At 35.5% G+C, this 17,526-nt stretch overlaps 1 protein-coding gene across 2 annotated transcripts in view; it reads left to right on the top strand.

The window, feature by feature from the left end:
* The window catches only part of FGL1 (fibrinogen like 1), a 31,071-nt gene extending 13,611 nt beyond the window's left edge, over nucleotides 1-17,460 (top strand). For both annotated transcript variants that reach the window (XM_088163471.1, XM_014873515.2), the window contains 7 exons: nucleotides 2,654-2,727; nucleotides 7,887-8,067; nucleotides 10,458-10,617; nucleotides 11,308-11,405; nucleotides 12,325-12,413; nucleotides 12,910-13,097; nucleotides 16,916-17,460. In XM_088163471.1, coding sequence (XP_088019597.1) covers nucleotides 2,662-2,727; nucleotides 7,887-8,067; nucleotides 10,458-10,617; nucleotides 11,308-11,405; nucleotides 12,325-12,413; nucleotides 12,910-13,097; nucleotides 16,916-17,075 — 942 coding nt within the window. In that variant the 5' untranslated portion in view covers nucleotides 2,654-2,661 and the 3' untranslated portion in view covers nucleotides 17,076-17,460. The remainder of the gene's footprint in view (nucleotides 1-2,653; nucleotides 2,728-7,886; nucleotides 8,068-10,457; nucleotides 10,618-11,307; nucleotides 11,406-12,324; nucleotides 12,414-12,909; nucleotides 13,098-16,915) is intronic.
* Nucleotides 17,461-17,526: the final 66 nt, after the last annotated feature.

The following is a 17,526-nucleotide window of genomic DNA, read 5'->3' as shown; positions in this document are numbered from 1 at the left end:
GGTGACTTCATCTAAATGACAAACTAAACCAGCTGCATACACTCTACACTCCTCAGCCATTCATTCTTTTTGTGCAGCTTGCTCATAGCAGCTCATACATGCTGTAAGGGACTTACCTGCCTTTATTGTGCTGCATAGTGTTGCTTTTTTTTTTTTTTTAACTAGCAAAGTTTCTCTGAACAGTATGCAAGATTTACTTGGAAGTCTTTTTTTAAAAAAATAAGAATACTGTAGTTGTAAAGCTGTGCAATCCATTTAAGATTGGGTTTTTTTAAAGACTGATTGTGGTGTTCAGGCATTCACAGTGAAATCATAGAACAGTTCAAATACTAAGGCTAATGTGAGGGAGGATACTGTGGTTTCATAATTAAAATAACAGGGATGAAGTAGAGTATATGAAATATGAATCTTCCAGTGAAGAAAATAGAGTCCCTTCTCTCTTAGAAAACATATTTAAAGTATGCGAAGATTCAGAACAGCAGTTAGCAGAGACAGATCATTTGCAGGCTCTCCAGATGTACTCTTTGGTCACTCCTGTCACAGACAGTGTCATCCCAACAGATGGCAACAGCCGCTTTCAAAACAGAAGTGACTGTAATAGCTATAATTACTAATGTTATAAGATGAAAGTGCATGTTTTATCATGACAGAAACCTCTGACATTTAAATAATCAATTCATTGTCAAGCAGTTCTTGCAGATTCCTCACACACACACTACTACCACTCACTTTTTAAGGCTGTAGTTCATAGGATTTACCCCTTCAAACAAAATCAGAACTTGTTCTGAATTCTCATAAAGTTTCTAGTTCAAACAGTATAACATTTATTTGGTTAGCAGAGAGAAAAATTTGCAGTTTTAAATTCAGAAACTGATGGCATAGAAATAACTTAGCCTAAGATTTTCAGTTCACATTTTCACTCAATAAACATTTTGCAGGTAATTTTTAATGGATTCCTTTGGAATCTTCAGAGATAGACATTAGCTTAGTATAGTGCTTTTCAGCTTAATGGTAGATGTATGTCCAAAATACTTAAAAAGACTTTTGAATGATGTAACATGGATCAGTGGGTACACAATACCCACAACACTTTGTGTCAGTCCTGTGCAAGAGATGTGATGAGCTTTATACAAATACACTTGGGCCTCAAAACTATGCTTTCAGACATAATGATTCAAACCAGGAAACCTCAGAAGTGAAAAAAACCAAACTAACACCAAACCAATGTTAATTACTTAAATAACTGTAATTTTAAAAAGCATCATAAGTGTTTTATAGGTAAGTGTTGAAATCTGTGATTTGTCTGGGCTCTAATTTCCAGTCTTGCATGAAGTTTTCAGAAATTGGAGAAAATAAAGTGGGACTTGTCCAATTTTGCACGAACTTAAAATCATACTTCTCATAAGCACCTTGGTTATCTTTGTATTGTAAAAATCACAGTCTGCCAAAGTTCCACTCATGTTTTATATGAATTCTGTAGAAACATGAGTGGAAATTTTCGTAGAGTTGGTGTTTCAATAAACACATGCTGGTATTGAATCATTAATCTCTATTATAAGTCTCACACTTTGTCTAACCACAAATGCTTTAATGTGTCACCATCCCTGAAAGCATTCAAAAAATGTAGATGTGTTGCTTAGGGCCATGCTTTAGTGCTGTACCTGTCAGTATTAAGTTAATGGTTCAACTCGATGATCTTTGAGATCTTTTCATTAATAACTCTGTGGTAGGAAAAGCAGAGTAGATACATATTCTGGTTTCATTAGATGTTAGCATATGCTAAATGAAAACAGTCATAGTTACAAAAGAAAATAAAAGATTCCTCAGTTGATAGCTTGCAGAAGTTTAAGTAATTAATTCAGAATAGTTTATGTATAATCTGTGTAAATATTTTACTGTTTGGAGGCTCTGGTTTCTCCTCTATGAAAAGCACAGATCTGTCTTACAAAACAATTTTGAAGTTCTATCAGCTAACATTTGCAAGGCAGTGAGATACAGTGGTGATGGGTTTGACCTATAAAATAGTTTTCATATTGAAAATTGGGGTTTAAAATGCTATGGGTCATACAGTACAAAGTATCCGTAACTATCAGTTTAAAGATATCCTTGTCACCATTAGAATAAAAGCTGATAACTATTTTGGATTTTTCTCCCAAATGACTCTATGACAGTAAAGTTATCTTGATCCTCTCCTGGTGCACAAAATTTGCACTAATCTTTAGATCAAGGACAACTAGCCCAGTTCAGATTTTAATTACTTGTCTATGACAGCAAGCTTTCTCACAAATGTAAAGTATCCACAAGGAATATTTCACTGTTTTTCACCTTGTTTTAAATGTTTCTTTTGCATTTGTCCTGAAAATAAAATGTGTGAGTTTGAATCTTGAATAGCTGTCGTAAAATACATGGAGAACTCTAATGCAAAGTGGTGTAAAAGGATAAATTCTCATTTTATTGACTTTTGGAGCTGTATTTTATCAGACTACTTTAGATATTTGTAATGAATCCTGCATATACATATTTACAATTTGCAAGAAAAGAATTGTAGGTTAAATAGACTCTTTTGAGATGTCTAAGATTTGAGATGTCAAGTGTAAATTTTAGTTTTTGCGTTTAAGTTAACTAGTGTTTCCTTTGTTCCTCTACTTCACAGCTTCCAAAATGAAGATTTTGATAATGATTGATTTTATCCTTGCAGCTAGCTTGATGGATGTCATTGGCAGCTCTGTAAGTTCTAGTAATTAAATTTTTCTATAGAGTTTCTTCTAAATACTGCACACCTTATCCCCCATAGTGCTCACAATGCACATCCCCTCCACAGTGCTGACACACCTCCATAGTCTACACACGATGGCAGAACATTTGATGGAAAAGATTAGAATTCATGAAAAAAATTAAAGAATGAGGAAATGTCTTCAAATGGTGTTCAGTGGGGACAAGTTTCCAATGAGGAAAGAGGAAACAAATGCATAAATTTACAATGGAAGATCAATCTCTCAGCAATGGCACTGAAGAAAGAAATCCAGTCAGTTTGTGACTGGATCTGATATGAAGGAGGAGACAATACATCTTTCCTAAAACAGATATAATATGGTGCATGGAGACACATTGTACAGAAGGCACACAGGATTGTTATACTGCCATTCAGGGGTGATGCTAACTCAGAGTAACACCTATAGTTTTGAGCAGCATAGTTACAGAAGGGCAAAGCACAGGAACTCCTAAAGCAGTGGCTGCAGCAGTGGTATTTCTGATCACTGTTACCTGCTATGCAGAATGTTTCTGTCCTTTTTCACCTTGTCCACTTGCCATACAACTTTTTCAGAAGATCCATAACTTCATATTCTTACTTGTTTCCATGTAACTACATTATAGTTCACACACAGAAACAATGATCAAAATTCCTTCACCTCAAGCTCCCAAAACCTTCTCTATTTTGTTTCTCCAACAAAAACCCTAGTAAAATCACACTTACTCCACAGTTTAAAATACCTCTAGCCTCACCAATCCTGAGCTGCATGTCATGGCTGTCCTTTCTAGTTTTATATTCAGGCCCTAAATAGCAGAGACTAAAGGGATTGAATTATTGATTCATAATTGCCTAGGTGGAAGTGGTTGCTGAATTTTCAACTATTGTTTGTGGCTTACATTACCTTATAGAAAACTTTCATTCAAATAAGTAGCTTTATAGAGGCAGAATGACAAGCACCTGACTCTGTAATCACTTCTGCTCAGTGGAGAAAAAGAGTGCCTCTTTCTGCAGAGGCCTACTGAGAAAAGATGCATCACAGTTAAATGCATTTACCTATTTTTTAATTATTAAAATTCAATTATAGTTTTCATTTTGAATATTGTGGACTTTAGCTAACTAGAGTAAAAACTGGGAATATTCAGAACTTCATCTCAAAGTTTTCACCTTTTAATCTCATTAAAACACTAATCTCAATATAGTGATATTTTGGCCCTAATTTATATTCTAAAAAGTATAGGAAATAGCACCAAGGGAAAAAACTATTTTTATAGTTTTCATTAAGTATTCCGAGTCTAATTTGTAGCAGTAATTGTAATGGAAGGTCACTGACTGCTAAATAATTCACAGAATAATGAAAGTGAATGCACATTAATTGCAGCAGCTGGTTAAATGTAGGACTGTGTGCCCAAAAGCAGAGCTGTCAGCAGTTGTTAGATAATTGCTTCTCAATGTGTAGTGAAAACAGTTGCTTCACTGAAACAGACAGAACAGGTTGTGTTCAGTCTGGTTTCAGTCAGTGTGCACCACTTTCCACTAGAGACAGCCACAGTAAAATCCACATTTTGTTGAGTATTTCCACATTGTAATGGTTTAACTTTGGTCCACATCTAACAAATGAAATAGCAATATGTTATAGCTCCTGATTTAGACCCCTGATTTACATTTTGCTTCTTTATTACTCCAGCTGTGTACTGATTTAACTCTGATAGTTTTTAAAGGACTATCCAGTGAATAAAATTTTTGCAGCACATTGAACAAACAGTTTGGTAAACTGAAGATCGAAAAGCCACATTGATCCAATTGAATTTACAGTTACCTTGTGATTGTCCCATGGAAAAAATAGATGTGGAATTCCAAATATGAGAACCGTGGTTTTGCTGCTCAGCAGCAAAGTCTAATGGGATTTATCTGGAGTTGACAGAGGGAGACATCTATGAGAAAGCTGAAGTCAGGGAGAGAAGAGACAGTATCAGATACCAGTACTTTACATATGTAGGTTACTTTAAAACTTTATTTCTGTTCAACCTTTTTTTTTTTTTCTCTTATGCTGCAATTATTCAGTATGGCTAGTCATGTCTTGATTGTCACTTCTAATTTACTGTCACTTCCTAAGCATTAAGAGCTTAAAACCCTTTAAATCTTTTAAATCAGGAAATTGCTATGTGTAGTGTAGATATATCACTTTTCACTCCACGAATGTATTGTCTGTAAAGCAGATGAGGATCAGCTTATAGTTAGTTTTTAATTTTTATTAATTAATTCCTAATTTTTAATAAAAATAACAAAATATGGATTTTAAATACAAGTTTAATATTTAGAGAGACAGCCTGTTGCAGACTTGTGTTTAATTTGGACCTTTTATTGTGGTATATGTAGTGTCATACTGAATTTAGATACCAAGTTTTTCTAAGGTAAGATAACACTTTTTCAAAAGTTCTATACCTGTACTATATAATTTAATCACAGCAGGAGAATGGCTTTTAGCAGTATGAAAGGGGAACTGATAGAGGCGTTTCTTTCACCTGAAAGAAACCCACACAGCTGCCTGTAGCTACCTCTCTTCAAATGCACTGCCCCTTGCTCTTTCCAGAATGGAAGGTAGCTCTTTGTGGCTCAGATCTTGCCACGTGTCAGAGAGGTTGCCCACCTGAAGTCTTGTCTATGAAATTGCAGGGGCCTGGCAATGGGGCCACCATTTCCAGGTCTCTCCTATGGCATTTTACCATGTTCTCCAAGCTTATGAGGACTGAGTTAAGACTGGTAAAGGCTAACCTTCTCAGTAAAAGTGGTAACTGTGACATGGTGGCTTCTTTATCATTCTTAACTTAGTATGATTAGAATAAATATTTAGTCTGACTGGGAAAATGGGAATTTTGGACAGCTTTTCTTTTGTAGCTAGCATTAGCTCATCAGGGTGAGCCTGGAAGTATTTTTTTCAATACTTTTTTAATGTATTCACTCTTTCTCAATCTACCTGTGCACCTCATTCTCTCTCATTCTAAAGCTCTGCAGTCCTCCATAATTTTCTGTATTCACACAGGACTAGACTGACAATTTGCAGACACCTGCCAAGGAAGCCTCTTCTGAATCTCCTATTGAATTCATTCCCAGAAAATAGAAAATTCAGCTTTTGTAAAGGGTTGTATAAAACTACAGACACAATTGAGACAACCACCCTGGAAAGGCTGCACAATAAATAGTGCATCTTTTCTTTGCAATATGTAACATATCCCACATTAACCAGTGTATACAGTCAAATATCATCCCTCTAAGCCACTTTAGTAACTTTGTATGTCCATGTATTTTAATTAAGAAAATAGTTTTGTTTCCAGCTAGAAGAAAAGATTGATATGGTAGGCATCTCGTATAGCTATCAACAACTGAAAAAAGATTTTCAAGGGAAGGTTCTTAAGTAAGATAGGACTTTCAGGATATTAGTGGGTCATTCGGGATATTACTGCTGCGTCCCTCTAAAAAAGGTGTTTGGGAAATGCGCCTCTGGCCTTGCAGCGTCCCCTTGTGGCCAAGCATCGCCACGGCGGCCGGGCAGCTCCTGGGCCAGCACGGGGCTCGGCGCTGGGCGCCTACAGCCGGCCGAGCTGCCCGACATGGGCAGCCCAAACACCTTTCCTGCCAAACTGCCTAGTTATGCCACCTATGTATGTCTATTTTCCCCCATTCTTTTATTTCACAGTGTATTTTAGATTGCAGTTAAGTATGAATTAAAGCAAGTCTCTGATACGCTTCAGTAGTACTTAAGGCAGAAGTCTGTCTTCAGGATTGTTCTGCACAGTCTTATGATCAAATTTTTCAGTGTAACTAAATATTGCAGACAAATGGAAGAATTTGTTGGAAGTGTTTATGGACAATGGGTGAATCCTGAGCTTGATGCAAACGGAAATATGCAGACACCGCTGAGGTTCACCTCACTATGCACAGCACTATGCTGTTGCAGGCATTTCTATAGTTTAGTGTGATAAGACAATGTTCTGAGATATCAATTCTTCCATATGGATGGCAAATATTGCAGGATTACATGTAAATAATGTTCCCTATGAATAAGGTAGCACCAATTTAGAACTACTGCAGATTTGATCTTATATGTCAGATTTCCAGGAAGTCACCCTTTGATTTTGCCTTTATAGTGCTAGTTGTGCTCTTTTACAAGCTACTAAACGCTGCTTATATAAAATTTCAGTGTTACTGATGCAAAACATGCATCATGTTTCCAAAGGCTTTTTTCCCCTCACAGTAAAATCAAATCTATTTAATATATACTTTAAATCATACAGACTGTTTTAATTTAAGTTCTCCACATCCAGTTCTGTTCACTTTGGCTATTTTACCATAGTCTTTAATTTAAAACCGATTATTTATTGCTCTGCATGCATTCAGCATGTCAGAATTTGGAACAGTTATTCCAGCTCTTGAGGGTTAAGTGAGTGCTAGGCAACACTGTGTCAGAATTGCCACATTTCTCACCCACTCTGCATGGCAAAATTAAGTACACAAGTCAAAGCACAACATTGACTTCAACTTTTGTTTTAACTCTTCTCACAGCTTCTTAGGGACTACTTTAGCATGCCAAAAAGGAGCTTAAAACTTAACAATATTTATGTTGGCAATGTTAGGATTCTTATTATAAGAAGTGTGTAATTTAAAAGCATTCAAAAAATGTACCATGAAGTCGGAAACATATCCATGTGGATTGCATTTCTTTAAAACTCTTTAGAACCTTCACAATGTTAGTAGCAGGCTTCACTGGATGGACAATGTCTGTGCATGGAAGATGATAGATAGGGCCTTGTTATGATAGGGCCTGTATTATAGTGTTTTTCCCTAAAGTCCCCACTGCATGTTTGCAGTTAGGATTGGTAGCACTAAAAATAAAGCCTCTTTGCCAAGTGTTCATAATATGTATGTTTTATATATTACATGCAGTAACATATGAAATAATTTAAAACAACTTAGCAACTGAGATGGAAGTCAACATAGTGCCTATGGGAAATTGTGACCAAAATGTTTTATTCAAATTTAATTTTATTTATGGTTTGGTTGGTTGGCTCTTTGTGTCACATGTTAAATATCACAAGCAATTTGTTCATTTTACAATAAGATGTGTTGTCCTCTCCAGGATTTACAGAAATGTTTTCAAGAGCAGTTACGACTTCAGGGCCAGGTGAGGCTTCTGGAACATCGTGTGAAACAACAGCAGTTAAAAATCATTCATCTCTTAGAGAAGAAAGAGATTCAGTACAGTGACAGAGAAGATGAAAACAGTGTCATTGACTTGAGAGGAAAAAGACAGTATTCAGGTTAGAAATGAAGCTATTCTTTTCATTTCCATTCATTGTAATGATACCCAGAAGCTTTAGCACAATTGGGCCTATTGAGTTACTGTTTTAAAAACTCATCGTAGAATGTTTGTTTAAAACACAGTGCTCTGTTTTTACCAGGACCTGGTGTGCAGGGTAAAATTGTTAATGTCAGATGGTAGAAATTACATCAGGATTTAAGAATTTTACTGATTTATTAATAGTGCATAATTAAAAAAAAATCAGTGGGCAATAAATGAAGCATAAATATCAGCAATACAACAGATAAAAGCCAATAATAGACATTTTAAAAATGTTAATCAGGAGTTACAGATATCTAAACACCATTCTTTGATTAATGTCAGAAGTTCTAGCAATCTAACAGGGTTAGTTTAGATTCATACATTCAAATGGTTGCCTGGGTTACAAGCAACTGTCTTTGTTCCAATCTTTAAAGTCCCTGAGACATCCATGTTTACACACATAAGCCTGGCATAATGACATCTGCATCTCACTTTAATAACATTTTCACTGAGCTGGATTCAGCTCATGACATCACAGCTTTTAAAATACTGGTTTAAAGTTGTTTTTCTAATTTCACCAACATTCTGGTGGTGATCCACTCCTTCTACAGTGTAGAAGCTGCAGTATATAATAAAACACCATGCAAACTTTTGATATAATAAAACACCATCCAAAACAATAGTTAGATTGAAAATACAATTTAGGAGTCTGAGTTCTAGGTGGTGTTTGTTTCTAGCTGTCCAGTGCTAGAAAATCTTAACTACTATTATTTTAATAGCCTTATTTGAATATGGTTGCAGTGCTTATGCTCCTGGAAGAAATAGCAATATGTATAACATTTGATCCCAAGGCATCAAATATAATAAAACACCATTAAAATGAAATTAAAAGCAGTTGTAAATCTGACTTTAAATTTTAGCTGTGTATCTATGCACTCAGCATCCTGGAACACTTTATTTTTATTATTAGGACTGACTCATTTGTTACTGGAAAAGATTATTAAAGCCACATTTCTCTGAAAGGTATTTGTCCTTTCTTAGCATATGCCTCAATTTATTCTTTTACAATGTTATTCTAAAAACCAGATCTAACCTGCTCCCTTTTCAGATTATTTTTCCTCCCATTATTTTTTCACTTTCTTTAGAGTTTGGAAAATGCCTTTCCCTGTTCATACTGCATTATTTTCTCAAACTGCTGTAGCATTTTAATATCAACAGAGCTGGATAATTTGAGTTAGATACTGAGGGGTAAATCCCACTACTATATACACCTGCTAAAAATTAAGATATGCTTGTGTTTTGCTAACCTACTAAGAAATTAATGGACAAGAAAAGCTATTTTCTCTAAGCCAATCACACATTCTCTATGAAGACAACTGTTATTTAAATAATGTTTTCTAATAGAGTTTATTCAAATTCTGGCATAGCTATTTGTTTTCAATATAAAGTGTTTATTTTCTATGTCTAATCTTCACTGACACTTTCACTGAACAGAAATATAATAGTTCATGAAGTTCCAACCAGGCCTGGAAGTTCAGCCAACTCATAGAATTCGTTAATCAGCTTTACCTTATCCAGGAAAAACAGAAATGCTGAAAATTATATGTCTGCCTGATGGTAGATGACATATAAACAAAGAACTCCTTTCATTTCTTAATTCCTAGAGGAAAAAATATAAGATTATACAATTACATTGCTGTAATATTTCCATGAGCTCTGAATTTTGTTATTGTTGCAAATGATATTCATCAACAGCAATGCAGACCAGACTGTGAATAGTACCAAGTCAAAGTATCATTTTACACATACACTGCACTTTTTGGGCATAGTATTCTGTATATTTTTGCACCTATTTGGTAGAAGGGACAGGAGAATCAGGCCTTGCAATTGTTTCTGTTTTTAACACTGGATATTCCATACTTTTGTTTCTGGCACTTCTGTGAACTTTCTGGACATACCAGTACATGTTTATTTTTAAAGGTTACTGCTTGTCTTACATGTAGTTTTATGATTGTAACAGGATTCTAATGTGGATGATTCCACTGTTAATTAAAAGTGACGCCACTTAGAGGAATTATTTCGCTCGTCAAGTAGAAACAAAAATTATAATATTTCATGGTGGGAAGATATTATTTCAAAGATATATCAAAATAATTACAGCCCAGCAAAGCTTTAAAGCAACACAAATACAAAAAAAAAACCCCAAAAGTCAAAGAAATGTGTTTGCAGAGACATTTCATTTTTTTAGTGTGGTTTATATGTGACTTCTGCATAACATGACTTGATTGCTGTTATTGTCTTGATTTCTGATTTTGCCAGTAAGTACAGGACTAAAAATGTTGTGTCCAATTAATGTTGTATGAACAGATTGTGCAGACATCTACAATGAAGGCCATAAGCAAAGTGGATTTTATAAAATAAAACCAATCCAGAGTCCTAGAGAATTCCTTGCGTTCTGTGACATGTCTGAAGGAGGGGGCTGGACTGTGTTTCAGAGACGTTCTGATGGCAGCCAGAATTTTGATAGGTAGGTACTAGACTTAGTTAAAACTAGAAACAAAGTGAAGAAACATTAAACCACGTGGAGCTAAGCTAAATCTGAACTTTAGAAGTACATGAGTGAGTTGTTATCCCAGATAAAAGGGAGGAATGGTTACTCTGTGGAACAGCCTCCAGATGAGATACCACTTCTGGTTCTGGCTGTCTTCTGTGAGACATCCGTTCTAATATTTTTCTGACAACTTGTGCATTTGACACGTGGACACTTCAGTGTCAAATGCATTAACAACTCTTGGAGCAAGGACTTTTAATGACGAGGAAAGGACTAAATTGTCTTCCGCAATTAATATGTAAGCAATCTGAGATGTCTTTGAGTAAAAATGTTCGTCACAGATGTGTCTAGTGGGAGGATGAGAAACAAAGTACCAAAGTTGAAACAAGAGAGGTTCAGACTGGATATAAGGAAAAGCTTTTTCACCATGAAAAGAGTCAGCCGGTTGCCCAAGGAGAATGTGCACTCTCCATCCTTGGAAGGTCTGAATGGACAAGCCCTGAACAACCTGGTCTGATTCATGGCTGATTCTGGCTTGAGACTGACACTGGGCTAGCTTGCCTCAAGTTCCTTCCACTTTGACTTAGTCTGTGATCTAAAATTGTATTATGAAACATCCAAACAAACTTGCTTTTTTGAGAAATTAGTAATTGATACCCTTTTCAGAGTCTGGGCTGACTATGAAGAAGGCTTTGGAAATTTTGTTTCGAAAAATGGTGAATTTTGGCTTGGAAACAAAAATCTTCATTATTTGACTAATCAAGGTAAGATTTGCATTGTAACAATAGTCTTATTGTTTCTGTTTCTTTACTCTTTCCAGGCCATTTTTTTGTTTCCCCTTTTTGTTACCATAAATCCCGAGTTCTGTTGTTCGGCTGCATGGACTTCTCTAAGTTTCAGAAAAAAACACATTTGAATATATGTTTTTTAACAAAAGGTTCAAAACGAAATTTAGGCCAGTGGCATACTGAGAGCCCCTGTGAAACAGGGAACAGGAGACAACCTTAAAAGAATTGTCTCTATCCGTTTTCCATCAGCATCACTGACAGTCCAGAGACAGGTATATGTTGTACCAAGACACTTTATCCGGGCTTTTTAGCTGTGTGGGCTATTACATGGAAGTAATTCTAGTCCAGACTTGTTCATTAGGCCAGTAGTAGAAAGTTATTTCCATCTTTCTAATAGTCACTCAATGTAAGCTAACTTCTGCTTTGTTGTAGAATGCTGCAGATACAAAACTTATCCACTAGCTTAGCTAGCTAAATCATATGGAAATCAGTGCCACCAGGATGTGATCCTAGTATAAATCTTTTATTTTCGGTATAAAAATCTAGTTTACATTGATCAATTGATCAATTTTCACTATACTTCCATTACCACCTCAAATATTGTACTAAAATCTTTAAGGCCATCTTTTTTTACAATATTTTTCCTACATTTGAAAATTTGTCTTGGAATAATTCTGAAATTTTCTAAACTGACTCAGGTGGAAAAAGGCAAAGAATAGCAATATATGCTTTAGTACACATAGAGAAAAAAGATAAAATCCCATAAATTATGCTGAGGTAATAGAGATTCATGATAAAAACATTTTATTTTAATTTTCTACTGTAATGCCCAGTTCTGAAAAGTAGTGAGATAGTTTAACTAGTTTAACTAAAATAATTTGTATTTTTTTTAAAGGGAATTATACTTTAAGAATTGATCTAACTGATTTTGAAGGAGAACGGCGTTTTGCGCAGTATGAAAGATTCAGAGTTGCAGGAGAAGAGGTAATAAAAATATTAAATGAAAAGGTTTTAATGAAAATGTGGATTCTGTAGACAAACAATAAACATACAGATTCCCTATGCTTATAATTTTCAAATACCTAATAAAAGTGGTTTACTCTGATACATTAATGTCACACTTTCTGTAAGAGATATGAATCATTTGGTTTAGCAGACATGGATAAAAGCAGTTTTTCTATTTTTTTTGATATTACCAACAATAATGGTACAAGATGTTCTAATTTGCTAATATATACTGCAAACTAGCCCTAATGTTTTTTATATTAGGTCATTTATACATAAGGTTAATGACAAATTTTGTCCCTGTTAAGCATCTTTACAGCCTTTCATTATTAAGGTCATCATGTTTAAATGGCATGACATTTCTTAGCATAAAAATAGCAGCAAATGGAACAGAGTAGGTTCTTCTTTGTGGTTTCACTTTCTGACATGTGGAATTTTTTTTTAATTTTTTTTATTTCTTCACATTTTTCATTAGCATTCTTATGAGATGAGTTGTGGTGAATACTCTGGTACAGCTGGTGATTCCCTTGCTGGTGGATTTCATCCTGAAGTAAAATGGTGGGCTGATCATCGAGGAATGAAATTCAGTACTAGAGACAGGGATAATGACAACTATGAAGGGAACTGTGCTGAAGAGGAAAAGGCTGGCTGGTGGTTTAACAGGTATTTTGATTTTATATGGGTACAGTCAACTATTGTGCTCTGTGTGTATTCATAAAATAATAACGTACAGTAGAAGATAGATTTTGTTTGTTCATTTATTTGCAATGTGCCCTTGTCCCCTAGCAGAGATCTCACTGCTGGTAAGACTGAGGCTTACCTTTGAAGGGACAGCACCAGGCAGCTGTGCAGCTCAGACTGGTCTGTGATAGTGGCATTTGCCACAGGTCGTCTTTGTTATCAGGCAGTGAGGAGGAGATAATTCTGCCTCTCTGAGGTAACTAGTTTTTACACAAGTAGGTCATGTAGATTTTGCAGATATATCTCTGCTGTACTTCACTCTTGTGTTGCTCTAGACCAGATGTGGCAGCACTGCAAATATCTGACAAGCTAAACTAGTGCTAGGTTATCAAGACTCATTTTTTTCACCTCACTTCACAGTGTCTCACTCTTGTTATTCTTTCCAAATGGAGATGGTAACGTGTCCACTCAGTTTCTGTCAGTGTGCATGTCTGGACTGAGTGAAAGATTTTTTTAAATAGGGCTCAATAACAGAATTTAAAAATTCTACTTACATGCAATATGCCAAATCAAAAAGAAAGGATAAAACCGGTAGCCTTAGCCTGTACAGATCAGCTATGTTCTTTCCTGTAATTAATTAGATAAATATAGCCACAAAAAGAAACTCTGCAATGTAGCTGTGTAATAGAGAGGTTTAAAATACAGCTCAGGGAGGCAATACTACTCTCTCACTGTGATCTCAATTCACTTGGCAAGAGGTGCCAGCCTGGATCAACTCCATTGTTTCTGTTGTGTCATCCTTTGTTTCTCTTTTTAACTCCTCATTTGCCAAATTTTGTTTTCATAAGTAGTCTGTGACCACCTTAGCTGATATAATGTAGCTATTAACTCACAATTAACTACTTATTTTAATAAATAATAATAATAATAATATATTTGCATGTATAGCCAGTCAGCAGAATGTTTGAGACTTAGAAAGAGTCACATGTAGACTCTTTCTAAGAGTCACATGTAGACAAATGTTTTTTGCATTTCTCAGGAAAGCTAAGATATAAAAGGGAAAGGCAACTATGTTGGAGCTGCTTTTCCCATGAAATCAGAACTTTCATAGATTTAAAGGGATATCTGAACCTCAAATCACATAAAAATTATATTATGACATGGATTTCATTCAGACTGAATTACTAATCACTTTTAGACCACTGAATAAATTTTTTGCCTTTTAAAAACTTTTTTTATATTGATCTGGACAAAAGAATGACCACTTTGCAAAAGTAGCCGCACAGCAGAATTTGACAGTTATTTATACCTTGTAGTTGGTGCTACATAACTTCTAAAGATAGCTGACTCCTACTAGGCTAGTTCTTATTATGGTCGTGTAGCTCATGCTCTTAAAGTGACAGTCTAGCTTGAGAATGAAAATGAGTTACTAATAATGTTATTTCACTGCTTTGTTGTTGACTTTTTAATGTTCAGCCTAACATAAAACTGAAAATTGGAAAATGCTAGAAAATGTCAGTATCATTAAGTCCTACTCAAAAGAACAGTACTGGCAGAGAAAGGAAAACACTCAGAAACACATATTTGTCATGCACAGATTAGCAAATATAGAAGGAATTAGTGCTCTTGGCTGGTTTGCATAAGAGCTCCCAGCTATGAAGGAATTGTTTATAGCCAGCTCTATGCTATCGGGACTAATGAAATACAGAAAAGTCCAGATAATATGAAAACCAAGGGATGTGACACAAGTGAGGCCACATGGAAGTAGCTCAGAGCTAGTTTAAAGTCACCCGTCTTTCTCCAGCTCAGCATTTGTTATCCTGGACTTCTGCAGAAAAATGGCCCCTTTTGTAAGCAAAGCTCTAGCAGGGATTTTTATCTTGAATGTAAATCCACAGAGCTGGGTTCACTCTGGTAGTACCTGCAGGTCACAAGCTTTCCAACACCCAGGGCATTGCAAAGCTCAGTAGGTTCATAAGTAGTGAGAGTGAACAATTCCAGTTGGACATCAACTTATTCTCTCCCAGTACTCCCAGTTTTAGTTATACCATGTCTGGATGGTAACAGAGATCTGTTACCCACACCTTGGGGCCAGATATCACTAACTCAAGCTTCTGCCTCACCAGTCATCCCAGAGACTGCATAACTACATTCATGTGGGGTCAGTGGAGTCAGTAAATCCAGACAGAATTCAAAGGGTTCTTCAGGGAACCAACTCCCATCTCTCCATACCTGTCACATAATTAATACATAATATTCATGGACAGTTGAGAGTTTGCTGTACTTTTGAAACTATTGCAGTGTAGTTTTAAACTTTGTATTAGCCTATTGAAAAGAGGAACACAACCTAACTTTAAAGTATTTATTGACTCGTGAATAATGAATGTTTTTTCACAACATCATATCAACCATCACATGCCAGTTGTTAATTTAGTATGTACAGTTACTTCAGACAGCATCTAGTTGGATACTAAATACTGTAATTTTCACTATTCATGCTTCCCAGCACTAATTAAGACTTTTTACTAGCTCATATTGCTGTTGGCAAAATTATGGTGTGCCTTCTTATGATTCTTTTAATAAAATCTGTGTTTTGATTCAAAGTAGGCAGAGTGCCTGCTCATTGCAGAATTTGTATGATTAGAAAGATTATGTCAGCTCTGATACAAGTTTGTCAGTCTAAAAAACAAACTTACTTTTGATGTCCACAATTTATAAACTTTCAATTAACACATTATCAAAACTGACTTTAAAAACTGTGAGCAATAAATAAGGATATATAGATGAGAATTTTCCTGTGGAGTTTTTCTCATAGTTTTTATCTCAGTTCTCAAAACTTTGTTAATAAAGTGTAAGCAAAGCCAAAAAGACTAAGATTTTCCAGTAACAAAACTCATAAGGTTTATTTGGAATGTTTTCTGTTTGCATACTTTCTGAAGTCTGCTTTTGGAATCCATCATGGTGTTCCACAGCTAGATATTAACAGCATTTATAATGAAATACTGAATTGTCAGATAAACCAAGGTGATTCATCATAATGTGCTGCAAAAGGAACAGCCAGTTTGCTCTCCATATGGTCACATAAAGAACTAAACTTGTTTCTCACAGAAACCAGCAAGTATCAAGGTTGTGCTGTTTCTTTTTCAAGCCTTTTGGATTTTGCTAGGGTTTTTTTTTTTTTGTTTCAACCTCTGTATTTAATAAATTATAACTGCATTTCTGCCTCAGCCGGTTAAAAAACAACAAAATCCCCTCAACTTTGTATAGTCAAATAAAATGCCAGCTCCGGTGATCCAGTGAATTGGTACACGTGGAATTAGCTGTCAGAATTGATCTATTTGTAAATAGAAGTCCACAGGTGGATAGGCAAACTGATGGTGGTATTCAGGTTTTGTCATACAAAATACTATGTGGTGTAACTGGAAAACTTAAGGAGGGACAACAGAAAAACACAGAAGTATTTCTTTCTCAGAGTATGGTGTGTTATCCATGCTGAACAACTCTGGAAGAATTTTCCACTGAAACAAATTAGCAGGAAAAACTCCAAGAGGTATTAATGTCAGAAAACATGGAAAGAACAAGTAGCACTTTTGGTTAAAAGAAGCATAAAACATTCGCAGTTCTTCCATAATTCAACCACTGTAGTTTACGCACACAGAATCCACAAATGCAAATTCATGCAGCTGTCAAACTAGGCTGGCATCAACATGGCATAAGTTTTGACTCGCAGAGAAATAACAGATGCTTGATAACTTTTCAGCAGGAGGCCTTATTGCTGTTTCCCTTTACTTTCCCACCAGGTGTCACTCTGCCAACCTGAATGGTTTGTACTACCGCGGTCCCTACACTGCCAAGACAGACAACGGGATTGTTTGGTACACCTGGCATGGGTGGTGGTATTCCCTAAAATCCGTTGTTATGAAGGTCAGACCTGCAGACTTTGAACGTAATATTGTTTAAATATTCTATTAACATGATTCACCTAATTAATCTTTTAGGAAATTCATTCCAAATTAAAATGGGCAGATTTTTACTTCTCAATCGATGCATGTATAAATTTGGAATAATTCCTCTGCAACCAGTAGTTTTATGAGATGTAAGTAAAAAGACAAGCTAGCCTATGAACCTTTAGATACAAATATTAATGCTAATGAGTCCAGTTTTTCTTTTAAAAAAGGCAAGTGTTCACCTAGGAATAAGGACATTTCATTAATATGGAATATTTTTGACTTTACAGTAACTCCAAATCCTTTCACCCTTAAAAACAAAAGTATTGTTACTGTGCTGTCTCAAAAATGAAAATGGAATGTACTTACACAATTAAAAAAACTCTACTCAAATAGAAGCATAAGGTTTACTCAGTGAATGGAACATACTTGCTTTGGAAAGGTTCAAGACTTTAGAAATTAGT

The sequence above is a fragment of the Sturnus vulgaris genome, chromosome 4, assembly GCF_052056855.1.
Source record: "Sturnus vulgaris isolate bStuVul1 chromosome 4, bStuVul1.hap1, whole genome shotgun sequence".
In the NCBI taxonomy this organism is placed as follows: domain Eukaryota; kingdom Metazoa; phylum Chordata; class Aves; order Passeriformes; family Sturnidae; genus Sturnus; species Sturnus vulgaris.
Note: the sequence above shows the minus strand (reverse complement) of the source record. Positions and strands in the feature narration are given on the sequence as shown.